Consider the following 25624-nt stretch of genomic DNA (forward strand, 5'->3'; position numbering starts at 1 on the left):
CATATCTTTAACGAGTACACAAGGTTTTGATTTTGAATTTTGATACTCATTATTGGGGAAATTTCACTTTTCCGGCACACTAGAAATATTTCCTCAAAAGAAAACAAACTGTAGGCCCATTATCTATTTACGCTTGCGTTTTTTTTCTTTGATTAACCTTTTTTTGGTTAAAAAAGATTTAACCTTATATGTGTTTCAAAAAAAAAAAAAAATTTAACCTTATATAGATATAATTGCCAATCACAATCACTTCATATAGTACAACCAACTTCAAACATTTACAGTATTTCTAAAGAATACTGCACTGTATATTGTTACGGACCTTTCAAGTCGGTTGATAACTCCATTCCACCAACTCTAACTTCTTGTGATTCGGCACATGTTCTTAAACACATATAGACAATTTAGTGATCTCTGCAGTGCTACCACAAACTTAAAAAGATATCCACCTTTCATCAGTTAGCTTAGTTATAGATCGATTAATAAGAACTTTAGTAATTCATAACTACTTGTCAATGTAATAATTAAGAATCTGACCAACTGAAATTTATAAGCCTAAAAAGAATAAGAATGCTCAACATTATAGCATATTAAATATTTAAACATATAATACGACCTCGAGGAGGAAGAAAACACCCATTGCAAAACAGATCATTCCTTTGCCAAACTTAATAACTGAAGTCATATTAAATAGATCATGATATTTGATCCTAAAAATGAGAAGCTGGATGGATTTATGATTGACAACACAAGATATGAACGGTAGCAAAGATCGTAATATGAATATATTCTTCATATCTATGCCAACATGTATAAATTTATATGTGTGTGATTTTATGTGCCTCGGGCTAGCATTTCTTGATACCTCTTGAAGGACAAGAGTTTCTGAAGCTTCATCTGCTTGTGAAACCTTGAAATGAAGAGATCTGCGACATGGTCGATCTCATCTTCTAGCTTGAAACTCTCTCCTTCTTCTTCCTTCGAGTTCCTCACCATATCTATCACAGAACTTCCTTGGCCTTCCTCCAAGTCCCCAAAATCCTCCTCTCCTTCGAACAACGTGTGCCGCAGATCAGGATACTTGTCGTTTTCCTCCTCTTGTACGTCATAACTCTCACAATAAGCCACTTCCCCGTTGTTGTAGAGGATTATAGCTTTGCTATTGTCTTGGTCATGGTCGTTGTCTTGCTCTTGATCTGAATGGCCTAAGAGGTTGTGGATCTTGTTGGAAATTGAACGGAACCCTAGCTTCTCGTGTTTCACAAGGGACAGCATGAGGAGTCTTGTCTTGAAGGAACTTGTTTTGTTCTTTATGGCTATCGATTTCGCCTTTGCAGCGGAACTCAACAATGCAACGACATGTTTCATCAATGCCGTAGCTTTCTTCATTTCTCTCTTTGTAAGATGTATAAGCTTTAGTAAATAAATGTTATTGGTGTTACAAACTAGCATGGAAAGGAACATTGGTGGTGAGAGCCTTTAGGGGTTTATATAAGAGTGTACTCAAAAGCGAAAGTAACTAGCCATGGCTTTATGGTCCTCTCGTATTGTTTAAATTAATTAACGGCTAAATGGTTTACTTAATGGCGGAGCAATCTTCTCACAATGTGACACGTCGAGATTACACCATTTTGATGTAGTGGATGACTTACTTTTTTTTTAAAACCTTTATGGCTTTATGTCACGCTTCCTTTTATCAAACTGCGTCGTGCCTACATTTCACGAACGTAGCAATTAAAATGTCTTTTAGTTTGCATAAAATTCTCGAGATACTAAGTTTATGTTAATCTATCTTATTAAAACAGAAACATTCTGTTGGACCTAACATTTATTTTGTAAGTTTTTAAATTAAATACACATTTATACTTTATAGTTAAACCTATATTAAATCACTAATGTTCCTTTCTTTATACTACTATCCATGTTTCCAAACAATATACTTATTTTTTATACTACTATCAATGTTTCCAAACAATATATTTTATACTACTATTAATGTTTCCAAACAATACAATAATTAATCTTAGTTATTTTATATCTATCATTTTCTCTTTAAAATTTTGTAGAAACGTTATAATTTCATAAATTGCAAAATAATGAACTTTAAAATTTGGATTATAAAACTACAAAATATGAAACTATTTCAATTTAAATCCAATTAGATTACATATCGGTCATCCATCAGTTCAATCGGTTAGTCTCGGGTTTTAGTGATTTTTTTAAAATAAATATTTTAAAAACCTAAATTGAATTGTCAGATCTCCGGATTAACTGGTATAATCACAATCTATCTTATTAAAACAGAAACATTCTGTTGGACCTAACATTTATTTTGTAAGTTTTTAAATTAAATACACATTTATACTTTATAGTTAAACCTATATTAAATCACTAATGTTCATTTCTTTATACTACTATCCATGTTTCCAAACAATATACTTATTTCTTTATACTACTATCAATGTTTCCAAACAATATATTTTATACTACTATTAATGTTTCCAAACAATACAATAATTAATCTTAGTTATTTTATATCTATCATTTTCTCTTTAAAATTTTGTAGAAACGTTATAATTTCATAAATTGCAAAATAATGAACTTTAAAATTTGGATTATAAAACTACAAAATATGAAACTATTTCAATTTAAATCCAATTAGATTACATATCGGTCATCCATCAGTTCAATCGGTTAGTCTCGGGTTTTAGTGATTTTTTTAAAATAAATATTTTAAAAACCTAAATTGAATTGTCAGATCTCCGGATTAACTGGTATAATCACAATCGGGTTGAATTTAAAAACACTGATTTAAATGCAAAAATATTTTAAATACACACTCTTTAAAAATTACCAAAATATTTGTTAAGTTATTAGTGAAATTTTTCATCGTAAAATATTCCGCGCTTCCAAAGCGCGGATGAAAATCTAGTTTAGTTTATAAATGTGACCTAACGGGTTACTTTGGGGATGAGTCGGATAGGTTTTATTTTCGTATTATAAAGTATAAGACCTACCGTTTAATTTGAAACGAATAAAAATGGTTGCTTAACTTGGTTCATGTTGGCTTACGTCATAATACATGTGTGCAACACCATGTGTAAAATAGACGTTCAAAAGTCCATGGAGCTGTCTTCAGCTGATTGTCTAGTGCAAGCATGAGGAAATAACTAATACGGTCAATTAGGTAGAAAAGACCGTAAATCAGTAGTTTTTCTGTATTTAAATCAAATAGTAGTATCATGTAAAATAACGTGGTAATATGACCCAACCCGAATAATGCGCAAATAATCTTATAGTCATTGACGATTTACCAAGGTATCTAATCTATTAATTTAGGGTTCTATTTTTATCTACTATTAACAAGTCATAGTAGGACCACTTAAAGAATTAGTCAATATGACATATTTGATTATTTGTATTAACAATAAACCAACTATAAATATATTAACAATAAACCAACTATAAATTTGATTTTTTTAATTATAATAAAATCTGTTGAGAAAGAATCTAACAAAATCTTAGTTTAAAATTTAAATATTTTTTTTTATAAATAACACATTAATATATTTCGAAATTAGTAATATAATATTATTATAAGTAAATTTAACTAAAACTTATTATAAAAATAAAATAAAAAGTTCTTTATACTAACTTTTTTATAGGTTCTATGATATATTCCGTATTATATATAAATAGAAGTGCTATATGAATTAAATATTAAAAATATATTAAATATGTAAATCAACAAAAAAAAATTATTTTATTTTTTAACTTAAATAAATTATTGATCATCATTATAATGGATTAAACTTCGAAAACTATATAATACTTTTATATTAAAATAAATGTATTAACATAAGTTAAAATTTTATATTTACAGCCATACATTATCTTTTTATTTATTTTGAAACTATTAGCAATATATTGCTTAAAAATGTTTATATACAAAAATATAATAGTATATAATAACCTTTAGTTCATATACTATTTAAAAATATGTTATTAGTAAAATATGAAATTTCAGTAATTCATTTAAAATATTAGTGACAAAAATCAAATTTTAATTATAAATTTTATTTTATTTTAATAGTAACAAAATTTGTTGATAAAAGAATTAAAAATATCACCAAAATTCAAATATTTTATAAAATGATACAGTAATGTAGTACCAAAACAAATTCAAAATTCATGTATTATTCCAAACTCAAATAGTTGTGTAATTTTCCAAAGTTGTCTCGAAAAAATATATTATTTTGAAAATAAATATTCAAACTCAAATGATAATATTTCAAATTTTACAAAAGACAAAATCATGGATAATAAAGATTAACTTTTTGAAATGTACCTGAAAAAAACTAACTATATATGTTGTAAAAATTTAAAGTAACCTAATGTTTTGACGTCTTAATTTAAAAAAAAATAGAACTTAATATCATAACATCCAAAACAAATATCCTATATAATAAATTTAATAAAATAGTATGATAGATACTACTATGTATAAAGTTTACTAAAACAATAGGATTATATTATTTAAATAAATAAATCCCGTAAAATACTAAAATGAGATATGTTAAAGTATATTTTCTTAAACAAACCATGTAAATATAATTATTTTAGTCATATTTATTTTCTATAATATAAATAAATAAAATTTAAAAATGTATTATATGCAAAATGTTTAAATTAAAGAAAACAACATAATTTGAATGGGGTTCTCTATTTGAGTATTTCATATTTTTTATTTTATTTTACCTAACTCGAAAATATATTAGTAAGTAATAAAAATCAATAACAAAGTAAATTTTTTTTTAAAAACCATTATATATTAATAATACTGAATAAGAAATATAAACAATAATATGATATAGTAATACAATATATAACACTAAAATAGAAATTATATATTTAAAACATTTTTAATAATATAAAATATATTTAAAAAATATAAATATATCCGCACGAACGTGCGGGTTAAAATCTAGTTGTACTTGTTAAAATCAGGCTGTTTATCTAATACCAAAACTCGCTATTCAATCAAACCCACTTTATATTCAATTATATTGATTGAATACCACTACTCGTACGTGTTATTAAATGTGATTAACTTTACCTACAAAAGCAACTTTACAACCAAATCATCAAAACCTGTTGTTTTTAACCTAAAGAGGTTTCATAAAATTTATGAAAAAGTATCCGAATGGGGAAGATGCTTGGGTAAAGTTACAGACAGCTTAAGCTATTCAGCGGCGACGTAAATTCGTTGTACTTCTCTTAAAATCGTAGCTTTATTAATAAATTACTTTTTGTTCTAATCCTAGTGTTCTTGTCTTAGAAATAGATCGAACTAAAGAGAGAGAGAGAGAGTCGTATGACTTAGAGAGGAATGAATTGTTATTATTCCATGAGTAATGAGTTCCTTATATAGGATTACATAGCTTGGAGACAAAGTCTAATAACTTGGAGTAGGGAACAAGTAACTTGGAGTAGGGAACAAGTAAATCTAGAACATTCCATAATAGACATCACACAATATTCATAACACTTCCCCTTGATGTCCATTATGCGTGTAAGATGCTATCTCGTTAAAAACCGAGATTGTAATGCCATAACCGTCTAGAGTTTGTAATGCGTTTGGAATACTGCCTCGTTAAAACCTTTCCATGGTAAACCCAAAAACCCAATGTGGTAAAAACGGGAAGCCATGGATAGGAAAAAGAGTACAGCCGCATTACTTCCCCTGAAGTGAACATCACTGAAGGCTTCTCAGTGCTCGCATACCAATCTACTGCATAAGCTTCCTGAGCGTGCATGTTGGTAATGCCTTAGTGAAGAGGTCGGCTGAGTTCTCGCTTGATCTGACTTGGAGTACCTTGACCTCTCCTTCTTTCTGAAGATTGTGGGTGAAGAAGAACTTGGGGAGAACATGCTTAGTCTTGTCACCCTTGATGTAACCATCTTTGAGCTGAGCTATGCAGGCCGCATTGTCTTCGTAAAGAACGGTCGGCTCGTCTTTACCATCCGTGATCCCACATGCTGTCCGAATATGGTTGCCATGAGTCTCAACCAGACACACTCTCTGCTTGCTTCATGTATCGCCAATATCTCTGAGTGATTGGATGATGTGGCTGATATAGTCTGCTTGACTGATCTCCATGAAATGGTCGTGCCTCCATATGTGAAAACATAACCGGTTTGGGACTTAGCACTGTGTGGATCGGACTGGTAACCTGCATCAGCAAAATGCTTTCATGATATTCATGGTCCATTCGGATCATATGGTTTATCTCTCTTAGATAAATTCGACCATGAATGTCTTTGTATGTCCATGATCTGTCCGGATCATGACATCATCCATAATCCATCCGGATTATGTTCTTGTCCATTATATATCTTATTCATATCCTTTGACCAAAACTCTTTATGAACTTTTAGTATATGTCCACGGTCTGTTCATGAAGTGGCTATTGTGTTATAGTTTGAAGTTTAATCAAAACTAAGCCACTTTTTGGTCAATAGGACGTTCCTCTCACTTGGATGGTTTAGGTCGGATTTAAGACCTAGAGGAACTGGTCGGAACAAGCTGGACGGGATGGATTGGTCGGGACCAATGATGATTAAGGTCGAACTAGGTCGGACATGATCCTAGTCGGTATGGTTCCCTTGGTCGTGAATCTGATGGATTCTCAGACCATTGATCAATCTATTCTTGGTACGTTGGATCATAGATCCCAACATTCATATACGGCTAATGATCTCTACTATAGATCATCGTAGTCTCTTCATAGCCTTTCCAAGAATCAATCATCTTAATCATCCTTTCTTTAAGTATAAACACAAGGAATATATTGACTACTATATGGACTGATCAGAAACGTTCTTATAGAACTTTCTACTAAGCATCACTTAGTCTTATCATATCGTGTGTACATACACGCATGCAGCTGCATTTCAGTCCATGAACAACGCAGGAACGATGTTGTTCTATGAGAACTTCTTTCTCATTTCTCAAGGTATCTTATGTTACCTTTATATCCAGTGATATATCCAATGTCTACTACATCTTTCTTAGATGTCCAGATCTTTATTAATTTCGATATTGGGTAGTAGCATTCACCACATATGAATTTATTTCCTTGTTCCTTAGTCCCTGTGAGTATCCTTGTGTGATTTAGCCATTCCATTGAATGCTTCATGTAGCAACATGTACGACCACTTGTCTGTATTTTCATGTTCTACTGCTCACGATTTTCTTTTCCTCACAAGACTCATCTGTTCACTGGTTAGATGGCGTCTATCTTATGTATTTGGCCAATACGCCCATCTCATACATTCTTTGGGTTTAACTCCACGTCCCATTTTATTCTCTATGAGTACTCTTACGTGGGTTAGTGATCCTCGCATATCTTTTATGCTCAAGTGCTTTCTCTTTATCACTTATGAGTGTGTGTATGTGTCGACACTTTATATAATGTTCCTTCGCGTTCTATCGCGTTCTAGACATGATACAATCGATTGAGATTTTATTCTTATCAGGATCATTGAATACTTTGTAGTTTGCAAGGCTACATTGTATGATACCTGTACCTTAGGACCGGCCGGTCTGATCTCATTGTCTAGTATGGTTTCTCTTTCATGAACCCGGATCTATCATTATGAGCACCTTAACTTTTCTATCCGTGGTTCATTATATATGGAACATTCTGGTCTATCTTCTATAGACTTTTACAGCAACTTGATTATGTCTCTACTAGGACATTTATATAGTGGTGCTAAGCTGGTATGACTTAGTCATTCTTTCGGGTCTGTCTGGCTATCATTCTTTCTTTGTTTATGGACGTCCAGTACATATATATCTGGTCCGAGGATCTTTGCCAAGACTTGGATGGTTAAAACCATTCCACTTTCACTTTCTATTTACCAGCTTATAGCTTTCTCCTTGATGTTGGATAGTCGGATTCATCTTGTATGTAATCCGTGTACCTTGGCCACAATATGATCACCTTTGTTTGGCTCATGGTCTCATTGAATTCTTGGGAGAAAGATCATGTTCTCTTATCCAACATATATTCCCGATTTTCATCTCATCCTTAGATGAGGTATTCCATCCTAGATGGCACATAAGTATGTGGTGGTTTATCCATAAAGTCTTAGGATGGTCTATATCTGGATTATGACCCTTTATCATCTTTAGACGGGAATATCTATGCTCACTTTATATGGCCTGATGTATCTTATCTTTCATACATGTATTCTTGTGGTATACCCAAGCTTATAGACTTTTGAAGTCTCAACCTTATAGGTTATGCCTTATACGGCCAAGCTATAATGCCTTATGGCCTTCGGCCAGGCTTATCATGTTCGGATTTTATAGTATGGTCATGGACCACACAGAGTGTTTATTCTCCCCCTCATGAACATGCTATAAAATATGTTTGTTTGTCCTCACTTAAACGTAATGCTTGGACGGCCAGCATGGTTTTAGACCATGATACACGAATTTGTGGTATGGTCATGATCACGGGTTTTGTCCTCACTATCCTCATGATCAGATTATACTTTCGTGTTGCTTGGAACAATGAAGCCTACTGAGTTTCCCTTGTGTACATGTTTCACAACGTGAGATCTTATGGGATAACTCTTTGTGCCTTATTAATCAAGTTCGGACCAGGATGGCTAATCCGGTCATGCCATAAAGTGTATAAATTCGTTGGTGAACCTTACTGGTTACCTAGGCTTTTATGCCTTATCACACTGATCCTTAGCATAGTATTAGATCAGTAGGGAGAATGTAGTCTCGACCTCTTTTATATGTATGCCTTTGGCAATTTTCATAAGCTAAAGGAATATTTCCTTTTGCTTTGCCCATTGGTTTATTATAGAAACCATTTTGATGTGGCTTGTAATGCCAATTCGACCTTTACTCCCTCCTCGGCCATGATTGGATCTACAACCACGGTTATTGTGGTATCCTTGTCCACGGCCAGTGGGGATTTTGGGTCTTTCTCAATGGGTCTTAGGTGATAAATTTCCTGCCTCTTAAGGCCATGCCTTAGGCGTGGTGATCTAGACATACTCTTCTCGAGTTTTCATTCTCATTTGTCAATCAAAAAAATATTTTTCAAGCAAATCAATCAAGATAAAAGAAAAACTTTTATTAATGCTATGAAATTTGAATGACAAATTATATTTAAAACAAAATACCAAATCATAAGTATGAAATCAGAATGTCAAAAGGCTTAAACAATAGCCAGCCAGTCCATAATAACATCTTGGACGTGGCTCACATTTGGTTTTCTATTCAATGAATAAACCAATCTCATCATCTATATGAGTCCACCCGAATTTTCTTTTCTTAGCTTCTTCAGCATCACCGTATATCATCTCACATTGATACTCGGCACTTATCTCCATAACATAGTCGAGTTTGTCGAGGTTGACTTTCCTTTTCTGCTTCTTTTCCTCAAGAGCTGAAAGGTATGAGAGAAGGTCGTAATAGGTTGTGAAACCTTTAGCCTTCTGTGATAACAACACTTCCTTTGAATGGATCGTGTCACGAGTCTTGCTTAACAAGTCATAGTTTGTTATCGCTCCACCACATAGTTTAAGACTATAGGTGATCCTCACAAGATCAAAGTGATAGTCATCCACGGATTCATAATCCTGGAACCTCAGAGCCTTCCATTCTTTCATGGACTCATCTAGTAATGGCTCGAAGAACATGGTGTTTAATCTCGACCAGAGATCGTAAGGATCGTTGATGTAGCTGCACTCATCATACAGATCCTTCACGAGATGCTTTCTCATTATCAAAACAGCTCTACGCCTTTCATATGCAAGGGTATCGTTGCCGTATTTGATACACTTCCCAAGTCCTTTAGACTTTAAATCGGCTGAAGTGTTCATCGCCCAATCAAGGTAATTGTCTCCATTGAGATCAAGGGCTGGGTAATCCGAGTGATGGAGTCTCGACATCTGAATCATATCAAAATGATTTTGTGTTAGTACATACAATTTCTGATGCCATTGGCTATCCAAGAAATAAAAGGCACTCGGCCAGTATGTAAACAATAAAGCCATATGGCTTGTGTGACCAATGCCATTCGGCTATTACACAATTAAATCACACTGCCAGCAAACAAATAAGAGGGCCATACGGCCAGTTTGCATTCTCTTTAGAAATTTACTTTCTCATAACTCATCCATCTCTTAATCAACTTGTTTGATTTATAAATCCCTTGAAAATAGTGGGATGGACGAGTGCATGGTTTAGCCATACCATATGGTATGCTACATCGACCCATGCGGTTTAATGGTCTAGTAGTACCATTCGGTACACATCCTCGACCAAATAAAACAGATCTTGATTTAGCTGCACTGTGGTGCGCATCATCCATCACCGGTGATTGTGGATCACCGTGGATCATCGAGGATCACCGTGGATCACCTTGGATCACTGATCATCGTAGATCATCGCGGATCATCGAGGATCATCATGGATCATAGATCAACGCGGATCATCGTGGATGATCACCGTGAATCACGGGTGAAAAATCTAGTTGCACCTGAGGGTGAACATCATCGACTATTGATTTTATTTTATGGTCTAATCATACTTAAGAGTACGTATCATCGACCTTTACTTCATATGGTCTAGTCATACCTATTGGTATGCATCATTGACCTAAAAGAAAATCATGGTCTAGCCACACTATGGTGTGCATCATCGACCAAAAGATGTGGAAAACATTAACCTTATGTTTTGTTTGGACATATAGCGTGTCATCCTTAAAGGGGTATCACTTGTTGTCCACACAAAACGAAAGTCATGTAATCACATGCTTTATATTTTAGGGTTAGGGTTTCTTAAAATCGGATTTAAACTTTAAGGATTAGGGTTTAAAATTCAAATCTGATTTTAGGATTAGGTTAAACATTGACCTCAAGTTTTGTTTGGACATATAGCGTGTCATCCTTAAAGGGGTATCACTTGTTGTCCATACAAAACTAAAGTTATGTAAAACTATTAAGGGTTTAGGGTTTTGATTTTAAAATAAAACAAGAACTAAAATCAACCAAATCAAATCGCAAAAACTTTTAAATCGGATTTAAGATGAAGAGAAGTTTGAAATCCGAATTGCTTGAACCACAAGTAAAAATTAGGGTTCTTGAGATCTTACCTTAATTTTTGCCGATCTTTTCTCCTTGGTTTCTCTTTTAGAAACCTTGAATAATCAACAATGAAAGTTTCAAAGTTGGATTAGTATGAGATCTAAGAACAATAGATATCGAAATTAAGAAAGATAAGGAGTTGGCGGCTATTAGGGTTTTGGATGATCTTTGACGGCGCGGCTTGCACTGGGAGGTGACGGCGCGTCCGGAGTCGGATTGCTGCGTGGTTAGCGGCGCTGGATTCTTCACGTCAAGAGCTTCAGTTTGATATATTACTCGTCGTTTGGATCCTTACGGTTAGGGAGATATGGCGGTTTGAAATTACGGCCAAAATTAGGGTTTTTGTGGTCGCCGGATTTTAGCTAGGGTTTAGAGTTTCGTGCTGATAACGTGTTCTAATCCTAGTGTTCTTGTCTTAGAAATAGATCGAACTAAAGAGAGAGAGAGAGTCGTATGACTTAGAGAGGAATGAATTGTTATTATTCCATGAGTAATGAGTTCCTTATATAGGATTACATAGCTTGGAGACAAAGTCTAATAACTTGGAGTAGAGAACAAGTAACTTGGAGTAGGGAACAAGTAAATCTAGAACATTCCATAATAGACATCACACAATATTCATAACACTTTTCTAATTTTTTTTCTTTCTTTATTAAAGTTATTCTTTATTTACTTTTCTAAAATCAGGAGAAGGAAACTGATTGCATGTGATGGTTTTGTATAACTGGAAAGTGCTTACGCATTCTGGTCTCACATTTCAAGGCACCGCGAATTTTCTTACTCAAATGATATTTAAAGCTTTATAAGATTCTCTTTCACTTGTCACCATACTTTGATCCTTACTCTAGATTTCTAGATATTTTAGAAATAGGCATTATACTTTGTCTTGTCGTGTATCAACATTAGTTAAAGTATGTGATCTCAAATTCAAATCTCACACTCAATAAGATTTTAGTGGATATCCGAATTGAAACTTTTTAGATAGAAAGGAAACAAGGCATACACAGAACCGAACTTTTGCGCTGATTTTCAAAGAAAATATAGCATGTGTTTAAATATGTGAAGTGTACTATAGTTTGCCAAGCGGTCATCACAGACAATATGAAAATTTTGTATCTTGATCTCAAGTTGTAGATTTCATATCATATTACATATCTCCAGTAGTACGTAAAACCGATAAGAATATTTTAAAAACTATATTTCTTCTGAGGGATTAAAATGTCACGCTAGATATTATATCCAAGGTTTTTGGCTATTTGCTTCCAGACAGTGCGCCTCAAGGTGACGAAGGTAAATTTATAGTAAACATGTTATATAGCATAGGGCTCAAGGGGAATAATGGCCCAATGGCCCAACGGCCCACTACTAGTAGCATTTAGAACAAGGCAGCTGAGTTTGCTGAATAGATGCCATCGGAGCAATGCTAAGACAAAAGCTGAGCCAAATTTAACAAATAAGAATCACAAATCTGCTGCATTCAGTCCTAAAGGAATCAACAACATTACCAGTGTGGTGATATTCTTTCTAGTACGCGGCAATACTACAAATGCTTTTGGAGAAGCCATTTAATATGTCAATATAGAACCTAGAAAGCTTGCATTAGATTAAATAATGGATGTTTAGTGTTTAATTCAACGAGTGACAAACGAGAGACATGTAGACAATAAACAAGACGGTTGATGCGATTCGAGAAATGATTTATAAATAAACGAAAGTAGAGGAACCGAACTAGTAGTTTGATGATGGTTTCAAAATCTTCTCATAATCAAAAAAAAAGAAAGACAGTCAAAATAAGACAATAAGTAGAGTACTAAAGCAAACTGAAAAAGATCCGACTTCTCTCTCACAGCAACATTTGTGAAAAGATGATTAACGTGAGAAATATCATTCTCTCACTTCTTCCTGAAAGAGCATCCCTCAGTGAGCCTGGCTTTACCACCAGTGGGCTGGCACAGAACCGTCTGACAGTTACCACACACTACAACTGTTTGAGAGTGGCTGAACACCGTCGTTCTGCAAATAAATAATACACAAAAACAGTGCCTTAAATAATGTGTTCTTAGCTAAAACAAAAAAAAATTACAGTAAAAAAACACAAGACCAGTTCTTCCTAACATTGTAATAAACCAATCTATGTTAAACAATCAAACCAATACTCAAAAAACAGCATTGCTAAACTCTTTAATACGAATCAGTAAAAGACTCACATGTTAAAGCATCCCTGGCACTTAACGTCCTACAACAACAACAACAAAAATAATATACAGAACATCAGACTTTATTGTATCGCATCCAATTGATTTCCGGAGTGAGAGAGATAAAAAAAAAAAATACCATGAAGAAAGAGTTAGGAGATTGCACGAGACGCTTGAGCTTGTGCTTTCTCTTCTCGAGCTCAGCTGGAGGGTTGAGCAGATCGATGTCGTTTTGGAGAACCTGCAGATCCAAAGCACAAAACAAAACAATACTCAGAGGAAGAGAAGAGAGCAGGAAACAGGGAGAAGCAAGGTAAGAAGAAGATTTCACCATTGTTGCGTTGAGGAAATGCGACGAAAGACGACGGCTTGGTGAAACCCTAGACGAAGAGAAATCACCTCTAAAATGCGGCTGCTCAGGAACAATAAATTTTCGAGGACTAAATATATAATGCCCGTGTGACAAACGGTAGGCCCGATAGGCCCAGCCCATTTACAGAATGGTTGCATCCATCATTCTTACCCGCTCTGATTCGGATTCTAGTCTAATCATTAGAGATATGTCACGTTAGGCCCGATAGGCCCAGCCCATTTACACATTATTCTAATCATTAGAGAGATCACAAAGGTCGCTTCACTCTTGCTCCAACAAAAGACTGAAGATTCAAACTTCAAAGCTTCTCTAGCATCAGGTTGGCATGAGTAGTTTATTCACATGTCCACCACGAAGAACTTAGTGACAAAAAACATATTGTATTTACACTTTGTGTAGAGTTCATTAACAACAAAGAACCGATTCGTAAGTTGAAGAAACTGCTAGACATGTGTGGCTAATATCCTATACATTAAGCAGCTATCTCATGATTTAATCAACTAAAATGTCCATTTGAAGACAAATCTAACAAGTAGTAAAAGGAAGATATTCTCAATGGAGAGAGTGTCCACATCAGCATGGAAATTCCAACCAATTAGAGAACATCATATTTTGGGCCACGTTATTTAGCAATGCTTTTAAACTATCCATTAACCAAACCAATTATACATTCTTTATTTTATATTTTCGGCCCTATAGTTATTCAGCCCAAAATGCTCAGCTACCGTCTCTTCCCTGCCCTCTCCTTGATCGCCGGTTACTACCGTCCACAACTGTTCACACCTAAACTTACAGCAACCATTAATTGCTTCCCCAAAGCATTGAATCCTTAACATAAATCCCATCGCCGTTCTTCTTCCCCTCCCTCTTATATATATATATATAATAACCTTATGAATCCATTCAAGCCCTACTTCTCCGCTTTTCAACCCAAACGGATCATAACAATGGCTTCCAATCAATCGGGAGGCAAATTTTCCCTCTCCCTAACGTGTGGCTTCTCCTCTAGCTCTATACAAATTTTAGTAACAGCAAGATAAGGTTAGTGTTTTCTTGCCGTCCTTTAGTTGTCTGGGGTTCTAATTTGGGATTTGATTCTGAAGTTAATAGACGGCGGGAGTGGTAGAGAGGGTTAACGCTGCGGAGTCAAGAGACGTGTACCAAAATTATAGCAGGTTGTGCACATGACGAGAAGAGCAAAGATGAAAATTTGTTGTCTGGGATTCGGACGTTTTTGGCGTCTGTGTCGGTCAGAGTGTTTAGAGTGTTTATCTAACAAAGATGAAAATTTGTATTTCATCTACTTGCCCCCAGAAACTTATCGGCCAAGTAAAAATCGTATGCTATTATCGAAGGTAAGCAATTGGTCAGGGATGTCTTACTCAGATTATGTTTAAAAAGTTTTGTGCTTCTATATTCTGTTCAAAATTCAGGTTAACTAATGTTCTGTCTTACGAAATTTTTTATCAAGAAAACAACCCATGGTCACTTTGTTTTTTTTTTTTTTCCCGTCAATTTATATTAATATAAAAGGCCCAAGGCCTAGAATCCTTACAAACATCAAAAGCCCACCAAAAACAAACAGGACTACATAGATAAAACCAAACAAACCGGGCCTAAAGCCCATTAACACGAGCGACACCCAGTAGATTAGGTCAGCCGCCGCTTGAGGAAGGGAGACCACGTGGTGACATCTACGAGCATCAAGGACACGTGTACCGATCCCCCTTTAGTATATTATACACATAATAAACTAAATCTGTTTTCTACGTCAAAAGATATTATTTTACTTAAATTTGTCGTTCTTAAAAGCCAGAAAGGTATAAATAATCACTTAAATAATTTTCGATTTGAAGCTTACCATTCATAACTAACAGATTGACTGTTGTATTTTATGTTGTATTTCCTGCACGCAGAACATATATACAATTTAAGATGTGAAATCGGTTTTTACAATTTCTTGAACATACAACGAATAAAAAACATGTAAAATGTAATAATATTATATAATAATTTATCTTTTATTAAATTCAATATTGCACCATGAAACGAATTAAAATGGCCTCCCTTCTAAAACTGTTGTCCACAATCGACTTGAAAGGAAACTCATAAACCTATATAATAATACTTTGAAGTGCATTATTGAACATTTGTTTGTTCCGATGCATTTACTTACGTTGACATTTTTATCATTTTAAACTATCCTGAAAATCATATACACATGTAATATTAGAAAATTCATAAACCTTAATACGTAGAAGTGCATTGTTTTTTTGTTTAACATAATAAAAAGTATTTCACATTAAACAAACTATGTGTAACAGTAGAGAAATTTTTAAAATTCATTTCCCCCATTTTATGTCAATAAACTAAGCACAAAAATGAAAATATTAAGTTAAACTGGTCAAATAAAAACAAATCTCCCAACTTAATGCAATAGTTTACATATGAAAAATATGATTACATATAAAATACAATTTACCATGCAAATATGTAAAAATTATTACTTGCTTCATTCAATATTTGAAACAAAAATTTACTACAGTACCACTTCATGTTATTTGCAGATTCAGAAGAGTAAAATAATACAAATCAAACCATTCGAAGCATTACTAAAATCAGAAAGAGTATAAAGACCAAACCTAAATTGAACAACACAATGATAGAAAAATCCCAAACTATCTTAGTCTGCTTTAGTGTTGAAGATATTTTTGGGTTTATTAGTTCTTAATTATGTAAAAAATTTAAAAATAACACCAATATATTGAAGAAATTTACGAAAAGTTACAAAATAAACAATCGAAAACACTTACGACAATAATAACTTACTAAGTTAATGTTTTTTTTCCAATGTTAACTTACGAAAATAATGTTGGGAAAAATAAGTCATGAAAAAGGAAAAGCATTATATTACATATAAAATAAAACAAAAGCTAATTAAAAATCTAATAATTATACTAATTTAAAATACACTAGACCTTGACCCGTCCGACCGGGCGGGTATTATTTTATATTTTTAGTTTTTTATTTATACTAAATGATATATTTGTAATATTTAGACATAAATTTAGATTGAAAATTAATATTTGTAGTTATAATAAAAATAAAAATTAAATGTTTAACAAAATATTTTGATATAAATGTTAAATCTTCTAATTAAAATAATATAGAGACTGGTCATATTTTTTTCTAATTCCAAAATCTTAATATCGCTTAAAAAATATAAATGAATAAAATATAATCTTGCGCTGCTGTTGTTTATTTCTATAGATTGACCCGTGGCTGTATAAATATTTGTTTTCACTAAATTTTTTGTTTGTACTAATGATATATATATATATATATATATATATATATATATATATGTATGTATTTGTAAATTAATATGTATTACATTATTGTTAATATAACATTTTTAAAACAACAATTTATTTATTACTTAGATTTGGAAAAAATGTAAAAATAATCTATTATTCACCAAGTTTTAGAAGTTAGCGTAATTATAGGATAGGTTTCTATGTTTTATAGGTATATTAAATATTTGAGAGTGATTATAGATTAGAACTTATTGTCAGAAAAGATATTATGGTTAGATATTGAATTTATTGATTTGGCTAAAAAATAAAAAAAATAATCATCGATTGGTATAGGTGATTTATCTCTGTCATTGATTAAGTCATTGAAAATAAAATAAATAAATTTCTTCTCTGTGAAGATGTTGTTTCCGATTTTTAAGGGAAAATCAGAATGAAAAAATATGCATTTAATAATCTGAAAAGACAAGAATTTTTAAAAGAATGATAATTAATAGTTTCAGTGGCATGACATTGTAAATAACACTGAAAATTCAGAATTATTTTATAACTGTACTTTTTTAATAATAGAGATAATCCGCGCTATCGCGCGGAAAAGGAACCTAGTTAAATTTAAAACTCTCATAAAAAACGACCATAACTTAAGATATTCCATTAAATATTTATTCCATTGAGCATTTATAGAGGAGGGAGTTTTAAACCCGGAGGAGGAGACGGTTTTGCACCTTTTCGTAGCGGCGGACATGTCTTGAGGCAATTTTCAGGCTCGACGAAAGGGAAGCAATTGGATGGAGCTTCGACGCAACACAAATACTCGAGTTGCCATGGCTCTCCCATAAATTTATGGAAGCATCTTTCTATTCCGGGGGATGATCGATGTCGTGACCTACAAATCATTATTCCAAAACTGTTAAAATAATCATGTGTTCGAAAGTGTAATACGAAATGCTAATACGCCTAAATCTATTATTAATATTTGGTTTTGAATAGCGATCCACTTCTTACAATCGTGGAGACCAATGAGAGAGACGATAATGAGAATGATAACAAAACTTTTACAACCCATCTTTGCTCTTCTCCACGAATAATTTTCTTATATGAGTTATATGTTAAATAGTGTGTGTTTGTGAGATGCTTGCAACGGCTCTTTTTATAAAGAAGAAAATCCACCATAATCATTGATTTATGATGTCATTTCTGGAAGAATCTCAATCGTATTCGACACCTTGTATAGTTATTTACACTTATTAGACTTTCATGGTAATTTAATATGTATTTTGACTGATGAAATTTATCTTCATTAATATGAAATTATAACAATCACTATAAAGTTACACATTTAAAAGTTTCACCAAAAAAAATAGCAGTATCTACCAAATCAAATAGGAAACAAATATTTTTTAAAAGTTAGAATCTGTATAATATTATTTAAGAAATAAATTTTAGTCACGCTCATATTAATTTTAACAATGATTAATGACAAAAATATCATTAATGGATTTAAATATTATATTAGTTTCCAAATCACATAAATAAAAAATACATTATTAAATATATATATATATATATATATATATATATTCCTTTTAAAACATAATCTCACACAAGATAATAGATATTTTGAGATAGTTATTGTCAACCAGATTTTATTTTTTAATTTTTTCTTTATATTGGTCTCTATATATATATATATATATATATATATATATATATATATATATTTATTGAGAATGTATAATAAATAACACATTAATGAAAATTCTAAATTTTATGAAGATATTATACATATGTAGGCATGTGTATGGACTAGAAGATCCATTTAGTGCTTGATTTATTTCTGGTTTAATTTGATTTAGGTAGTTTCGAGTTTGGTGGTTCGGATAATAAAATTAAAAAACCGAAAAATACCCGGAAAAAAATTGGTCTTATTTGGTTACGATTACGGTTTGGCTATGTTTGGTAGTCTAGGTAATTCAAGACAAATATCGGATATTTTGGGTAAAATATTAAATAATTAAGATGATTATGATAAAAATCTTGAATATTTCAGAGAGCATAGATGCTTTGGAGATATAAATGTTAAGATTAACATCAATCCAAAAAAGGTTAAGAGATTCAAACTCTTATGTTAAGAGTTTTGAATCTCTTATTTTAAACTCTTATTTCTATTAGATTCCCATCTTTCGATATGTGATTTGAACGTTTCTGAAAGTTTATATGTTAGAAGAACTTTTTTTTAATAGAGCAGCTTGTGGGTTTATTGATTTGCAATCAATTTATAATCAAATAATACGTTAAGTTATGAAGGGTTGAAACAATGATATTGAAGAATGCATAATTCAAATGTATCAACATGAGTGTGGATGCAACATAATGAACTAAGTTAAATAAAAAAAAATATTGGTACATTTACTTTTTAAGGAATGAAATCAGTATATTCAAGCGACTGTTGATAGAAATCAGTGTATTCAAGCAAATATTCCACGAGCAATGTTCAGCTAAAGGGAGAATTAATTTTTAAATAATCTGGTGTGGGATTAAAAAAGAAAATTGAAAATAAAGAACTAAATTAAAAGCATATAATTAAAATAAGGCAGTGGTATGGAGTTGTAAATACTATTGAAAACTAAGGGCACCTCAAAAAAGAGACTTGTGTTTTAATAGTATAGAATAGATTTTGATCCGCTCTTAAAAAGGACGGATATATTTTTTGTTGGAAAATTATTTTATGTAATAAAATATGATTTTTGATAAATTATATATTTTAACTTCTTATAAAATTTATCTTAAATTTACTTATATGACTTATTTTTTGTTATTTTTAATACTACAAAATTTTAGAAGACTCTAAATAATTCTAACCCGTAATATGATTTTATTTATTTAAACCGAAGTTAAACTTATTTTACACTGATTTTTCTAATTTAAATAAAATATTTTATATCATCAACATAATTGTATCGAAAAATTCATTTGCGCGTTTCAAAACATTTTCTATAATTTTATTAAATTTAGTTTATGTGATTTAGTTTTTATTTTAAATAAAACTATTTTTAAAGAGTTGAGATAACTCAGATTTGTATTATGATTTCGTTGATTTAATCATTTTTATTTTAACTTGATTTTATTTTGAAGTTTTATTTAATAAATGCTTTCAAATAATTAATAATGTGAATTTTTTTTTTGGGAAGATATGGTGCAAACAAATAAAATTTTCAAAAAAGCCAAGAACTGAATTATATTAAATACTCTTTAATATAATTGCAAAATAATAATTTTTGATTGGTTGCAAATAATGCTGCGAAAAAATATAGGCAATTTTTGTAATTACTTAGAAATTTCAGAGGCAAATTCATAAACAGTCATTTGTTTTAATAATATAGATAGTCTTAAGAATTATGTATCAAAAATGACTATTAATTGTACTTTTAAAATTATGTGTTAAAAATTACTATTTAAGAGGAGTATAATATTAAGCTATAAATTATAATAGTCATTTTAAAGCTAATTTTAAATTCCTATTAAATAGTCATTTTTGGGGTTTTCACAACTTTAAAGATAAAACTTCAATATCCATAATAACTCTATTTTAATACATAATTTTAAAAGACAAAAATATTATAAATACTCATTTCCTTAATTAATATGTCCAAAATGGTAAAAGAAAGTACAAAATTACATTGAAAACAAAAAAAAATATCTTTATCAAACAAATAAAAACCCTAAAATTACAAACTACATTATAGAACTTGAATTTGGTGAAAAATTAACTAAAAATAATAGTTTATTGACAAATTTAGATGATCTAATCCAAAATATAAGACTACAAAACTAGAAGTATTAATAAAACAAAAAATATAAATCCATCTACAACTATTTGACGTTTCATCAAAACCTGACCAATGGAAATAAAAATGGAAAAAATATCATGGATTTTCCTTTCTTTTGTAGTTACTAAACTCAATCTTAAAAATATTCACATTAAAATTGAAAGAAAAACACAACAGTGATTATGAGATAATCAAATCATAATTTTGTTTAAAGTAATAAAATCCAATAAATAAATTTCTAATAATAAATTAGAATTTTTTTCTCATGGAAACACATCATTAAATGAAGAACCACAAATTAACACATTATCAATTTTTATAAATATATATTGTAAAATTTACCGCGTCTGGAAATTTATCTAATGAAATCTATCAATAAAACTTGAATCTTATCTTCTCCATTTAGATCTAATGAACTACTGTTCCGTTGAGTTTAACTTTCCTTTAGTTCTAAACTTCATGAGAGTATTTACTATGTTTCAATGGCCCGGTCCAAAAATTGAAAATTTTCTTTAGGACTTAAGCTAATAAAGAAAATATACAAGTAATAAAAATTGTAATGTAAATTTTTTAAATATGGTCCATGTGCCCTAATCAGCTGCTTATGTTGTCTATCTTCTGTGCCGATTTTTTTTATGAAACAAAACTCTTTCTCTCTTCATTTGGTATGTGATGTTATAAAACTCTTTTAGCTTAATGTGCTTTGGTAAATTGCAATTTTAAAAGCAACTATTTGGTTCTAAAGATTACCTCATAGCATTCACAAAATTTGGGTCTGAAAATTAAACATATTTTTATCATATCATATACATTATGTTGAATTTAATTAAACCAACAATAAAGCTTAAGCTGATTTTTCACAAATAATGGAATGGCTTTTCAAACAAATAAATGGACCAAATAATTTACTAAATTTTACACAAAATTAACGTTTTTGCATCTATCTCAACAATAAATGGCCATTACATACATATGTCAAAAACATTTGATAAGTTCTACTACACTAACCAAAAATGTCACCTCCATTTCAGCGCCATAGAATCAAAAACTCAACTTTAAACACATATTACTCAATGGACTATACAATCAACGGCTACTCCGCGCGGACAAACCACTAGTATGTGTATAAGAAAAAGAAAAAAAGACTTGTCATTCCACATCAAGTATTACAGCTCCTTGTGGAACATAAAGCTGCCATTTTCTATAGAATTAGTTCAAAGGAAAGGAAAAGAAAAAAACAAAAACAATACTCTTTCACTAATCCTAACACAAATATAGTCTCAATCATGTCTGACTGATATAATCGACTAAGAAGATGATTCCAAGGTTTACAGATTCTCTGCCATGCAAACAAAAACAATACTCTTTTTTCACTTAGGAAGAGCCAGAAGCTGTACGCTTCTCATAATCGCCTTGTTCTTCTTTAATGAACTCCTCAAGCAGTTCACGCTGTCTCTGCGTTATATTCCTGCCAAAATAAACATAAACAAAACATTAGAGATCACAATGTGTCGCATGAAAAACTACACAGTTTTACTTGGGGCTTTATGGGTGGGGGGGGAGGACTTACGCAGGGATGCTGACGTTGAAATGAACGTATTGATCCCCAAATTTAGTTGACTTTCTTGCTCTAATACCTGTTTTTTTTTGTATCGTTATGTCATTTGATAAATAAACAAACAGATAAGCATCACACTTCACAGTTTCAAGTATCCTACAACTGCCACAAGCAAATCAAAGAAGCTCACCTTTATTTCTTAACACTACCTTCTGACCAGGTTGGGTTCCAGGACGGACCTACACCAAAAAGAGTTTCAAGTTATAGCCTTAAACTAAACCGAGTGGGAGAAGAAAGCTAAGACTATAATTAACTAGTACAAAAATGTGAAAAAGGTAAATCAGAAACCTTCACTACAACATCACCGGTGAGGGTAGGAACTTGAATGGTTCCTCCAAGAATGGCCTGGCAAGATGGAGAACATACTTGGTTATACAGGAACAAAGCAAAAAAATGGCGTCTATGAACTTTTTAGAGACAGGATTGACAACAAGAGATGTTAGTACTTCACCTGAGTAACACTGAGAACGGAGTTCACATGAATATCTGAACCCTCTCTGCGGAAAACAGGATCTTCACGAACCTGAAAATGAACACAGCCGAGATATTGAGGATGCAAATAACATAATAAACTATGATTTGTCTATAGGAAAGTTGTAGCTCAGTACACTCACCTTAAAAATAACATAGAGATCTCCAGGCTGGTCACCATCAGGATCAGCACCACCAGACCTTGACACCTTCAACGTGTCGCTGTTGTCAACCCCTGAAAGATTCAACAAATATGTGTACAGATGAAGAGCTTGAAGGGGTGGGTAAAGACCATACAAATTATAATTATTCTCTACAGATATGTAAGGAGAACATACCTGGATCAACACTGACCTTCACTGTCTTCTGTCCTCGAACCACTCTACCCCCTCTACAGGATTTGCAAATACTCTAGCAAAACCCCAACATAAGAAACTTGATGAGTTGTCCAATCGTTACAGAGACCTACTTAAAAGGACCAAAACATGTGGGATGAATCTAACTGAAAATAGTGTCAATCTTCAGGTATATGAAGACATGCATACACAGATAAACACTATACATATTGCATATGGTATATAGAGTGTAATGATAAAGTGTATGACATACTGAGAAGGTTTGACCAGCTCCACCACACTTGTCGCATGTTTTTTGGATGCTTAATATACCTCTTCTCATTGTTGTCTGAAAAAACGTAACTGTCTCACCTCAGAAACCATTTTTTTATTAAAAAAAAATCATAATTACAATGGCCAAACTAGAGTTTTGTAACATGATACTGACCATCCCAGAGCCGTTACAGGCTTTACATTTTTCACGTTTGGTGCCAGGAGGAACACCTTGTCCACCTAAAATGTAAGAGGAAGAACAAAACACAACAAACATTAACTTAAAATTGATAGAATATTCAACATATACAAACACTTTGATGGTAAGAGTATATACATACCACAAGTGTTACAAGAAAGTTCGGTTTGAAAAGTCACGGTTTTGGAGCATCCTTGAACAGCTTCCATGAAAGATAGTTCAAGCAAAACCTTACAACAAGTACACAAACATATTAATTATGGAGCATAAACGTTATTCTTAAGAGTAAATAAGCAGATCATAGTACCTTGACATCTTGGCCTCCGAAATCTTGCCTGTTCCTGCTGAAGATCTGATATAATTTGAACAAAAGGAAATATGACGTCATTATCAAAGTAATCAACGAATATGATGAACCGTTAACAGTATTGAGTGAAAACATATTAAGATGGAGACTAAGGTATATTAAAAGTAGTATTACATCGAAGATATCAAATGGGTTAAACCCTTCGCCGAAACCTCCATCATTTGGATACCCACCACCACCACTAGCATTTTGCTCAAATGCTTCATGTCCAACCTGCAGACAATACAACAAACTTATATCACATCTGTAACAGGTAATAAACAGCACAAAACATTAAGAGGCCGGCCTATGTACCTGGTCATAGAGGTCACGCTTCTCCTTATCTTTCAAAATCTAATCCAAAAAAAAAGAAAACGCAATTAATCTTCAGTATAATATTTAAACAGATCATAAACAAACATTTTATTACTTTAAAAATGTCAAAACTCACTTCATAAGCTTTGGAGACCTCCTGGAACTTCTTCTCAGCTTCTGGGTCATCTTTATTCATATCAGGATGCAGTTTCTTAGCCAGCTGTAAAAAAAAGCAATAGCATCAACCAATGAGAAACTAAACGATGCAAACACTAAAAAACATTATAGTCTATCCTTACCCCATAATAAGCCTTCTTGATTTCACCGTCTGGTGCGTTCTTGCTCACTCCAAGAACTTCATAGTAGTCCTTAGCCGACATAAACGAAGAACCTGTTACAATTCAAAAAATTAAAACATATATTGCTACGAGATTCAATTGCAACAAACAAACAAATCTAACAAGGCTTAACCTGTTCCATGAATAGACCTTGTCGAACCAAAACTAGAATTAAAAGCTCCAAAATTTATCCATTTCCGACCATCCCCTTTCATTACAAGAACATAAAAAAAATAATGTCAACCTCTCCGACAACAACTCAATTTGGACTTATGTTAAACCAATTCACAAAATTTTACCAGATTTTGAAGCGTAATCTCCAAGAAACTTGGCAGGGTTGGCAGTACCAGTATTCAATCTCCTGTAGCTCCCAATAGCTACTCCCCTGAGCCTCTGCAGATTCTCATGAATTTGAGAGTGCGTGAGAGATAGAGAAAGAGAGAAGAACTAGAACCAACCTGATTGGTGAGATCTTGTACAAGCGTTGAGGAGAGACACCGACGAGTCAACAAGCGAAGAACCCTTGCGCCATTGGTAGGGATCATTCTTCTCGAAGCCTTTAAAGATTCGATTTTTTTATATATAATATATGTTCTGATCGAATTCAGTGGAGATTTTAGGGTTCAAGAGCTCGCATCAGACAGAACAGCTTCCCCAACTTAAAACCCTAGCAAAACCCTGTTTTTTAAGAAGATGCTGCTACTTCAGAACTTTGTAGAAGACGCAGTTTCTGTTTATTTGACACACCAATATCAACCCGACCCGGTATATTATTATTACCGTTAATGGGCCACCCATTGGCCCATTAAAAGCCTGAACTCAGTTAGTAGTGTCTTCTTCTT

General features: G+C 32.3%; 4 protein-coding genes and 1 long non-coding RNA gene across 5 annotated transcripts; 1 reads left to right on the plus strand and 4 right to left on the minus strand.

Moving 5' to 3' along the window:
* Positions 1 to 662: 662 nt before the first annotated feature.
* LOC108809794 (uncharacterized) lies at positions 663 to 1513 on the minus strand. The gene has a single exon (XM_018581937.2). The coding sequence runs from the start codon at positions 1462 to 1464 to the stop codon at positions 835 to 837; it is 630 nt and encodes a 209-aa protein (XP_018437439.2). The 5' UTR covers positions 1465 to 1513; the 3' UTR covers positions 663 to 834.
* A 7624-nt stretch (positions 1514 to 9137) lies between these two features.
* LOC130507999 (uncharacterized) lies at positions 9138 to 11636 on the minus strand. The gene is made up of 2 exons (XM_057003035.1): positions 11184 to 11636; positions 9138 to 9978 (listed from the first exon to the last, which is right to left on the minus strand). The coding sequence occupies exon 2, from the start codon at positions 9976 to 9978 to the stop codon at positions 9301 to 9303; it is 678 nt and encodes a 225-aa protein (XP_056859015.1). The 5' UTR covers positions 11184 to 11636; the 3' UTR covers positions 9138 to 9300.
* A 1219-nt stretch (positions 11637 to 12855) lies between these two features.
* LOC108809105 (40S ribosomal protein S27-2) lies at positions 12856 to 13795 on the minus strand. Its single transcript, XM_018581235.2, has 4 exons — positions 13702 to 13795; positions 13510 to 13611; positions 13383 to 13411; positions 12856 to 13188 (listed from the first exon to the last, which is right to left on the minus strand). Exons 1-4 carry the CDS (start codon positions 13702 to 13704, stop codon positions 13068 to 13070), a joined length of 255 nt encoding a protein of 84 aa, XP_018436737.1. The 5' UTR covers positions 13705 to 13795; the 3' UTR covers positions 12856 to 13067.
* A 570-nt stretch (positions 13796 to 14365) lies between these two features.
* LOC130499391 (uncharacterized) lies at positions 14366 to 15231 on the plus strand. The gene is made up of 2 exons (XR_008938249.1): positions 14366 to 14784; positions 14847 to 15231. It is a non-coding gene; the product is annotated as an uncharacterized LOC130499391 (long non-coding RNA).
* Positions 15232 to 22015: 6784 nt separating this feature from the next.
* LOC108807276 (chaperone protein dnaJ GFA2, mitochondrial) lies at positions 22016 to 25513 on the minus strand. The gene is made up of 18 exons (XM_018579542.2): positions 25241 to 25513; positions 25082 to 25175; positions 24916 to 24990; positions 24744 to 24835; positions 24581 to 24664; positions 24445 to 24483; positions 24265 to 24363; positions 24091 to 24135; positions 23926 to 24013; positions 23760 to 23824; positions 23586 to 23660; positions 23315 to 23387; positions 23120 to 23211; positions 22957 to 23028; positions 22794 to 22850; positions 22636 to 22684; positions 22458 to 22524; positions 22016 to 22355 (listed from the first exon to the last, which is right to left on the minus strand). Exons 1-18 carry the CDS (start codon positions 25325 to 25327, stop codon positions 22262 to 22264), a joined length of 1347 nt encoding a protein of 448 aa, XP_018435044.1. The 5' UTR covers positions 25328 to 25513; the 3' UTR covers positions 22016 to 22261.
* Positions 25514 to 25624: the final 111 nt, after the last annotated feature.

The sequence above is a fragment of the Raphanus sativus genome, chromosome 2 (assembly GCF_000801105.2).
Source record: "Raphanus sativus cultivar WK10039 chromosome 2, ASM80110v3, whole genome shotgun sequence".
In the NCBI taxonomy this organism is placed as follows: Eukaryota; Viridiplantae; Streptophyta; class Magnoliopsida; order Brassicales; family Brassicaceae; genus Raphanus; species Raphanus sativus.

What these genes read in the sequence shown, in the direction of transcription:
- LOC108807276 (XM_018579542.2), bottom strand. Translation starts at nt 25,327, where the DNA reads ATGATCCCTACCAATGGCGCAAGGGTTCTTCGCTTGTTGACTCGTCGG. An exon ending in AGCGTGACCTCTATGACCAG is followed by an intron (nt 24,364 to 24,444) that starts GTACATAGGCCG and finishes TATTGTCTGCAG; the next exon opens with GTTGGACATGAAGCATTTGA. An exon ending in ATCTCTATGTTATTTTTAAG is followed by an intron (nt 23,029 to 23,119) that starts GTGAGTGTACTG and finishes GTTCATTTTCAG; the next exon opens with GTTCGTGAAGATCCTGTTTT.
- LOC108809794 (XM_018581937.2), bottom strand. Translation starts at nt 1,464, where the DNA reads ATGTTCCTTTCCATGCTAGTTTGTAACACCAATAACATTTATTTACTA.
- LOC130507999 (XM_057003035.1), bottom strand. Translation starts at nt 9,978, where the DNA reads ATGTCGAGACTCCATCACTCGGATTACCCAGCCCTTGATCTCAATGGA.
- LOC108809105 (XM_018581235.2), bottom strand. An exon ending in CTCCTAACTCTTTCTTCATG is followed by an intron (nt 13,412 to 13,509) that starts GTATTTTTTTTT and finishes TTGTTGTTGTAG; the next exon opens with GACGTTAAGTGCCAGGGATG. An exon ending in TGCCAGGGATGCTTTAACAT is followed by an intron (nt 13,189 to 13,382) that starts GTGAGTCTTTTA and finishes ATTTATTTGCAG; the next exon opens with AACGACGGTGTTCAGCCACT.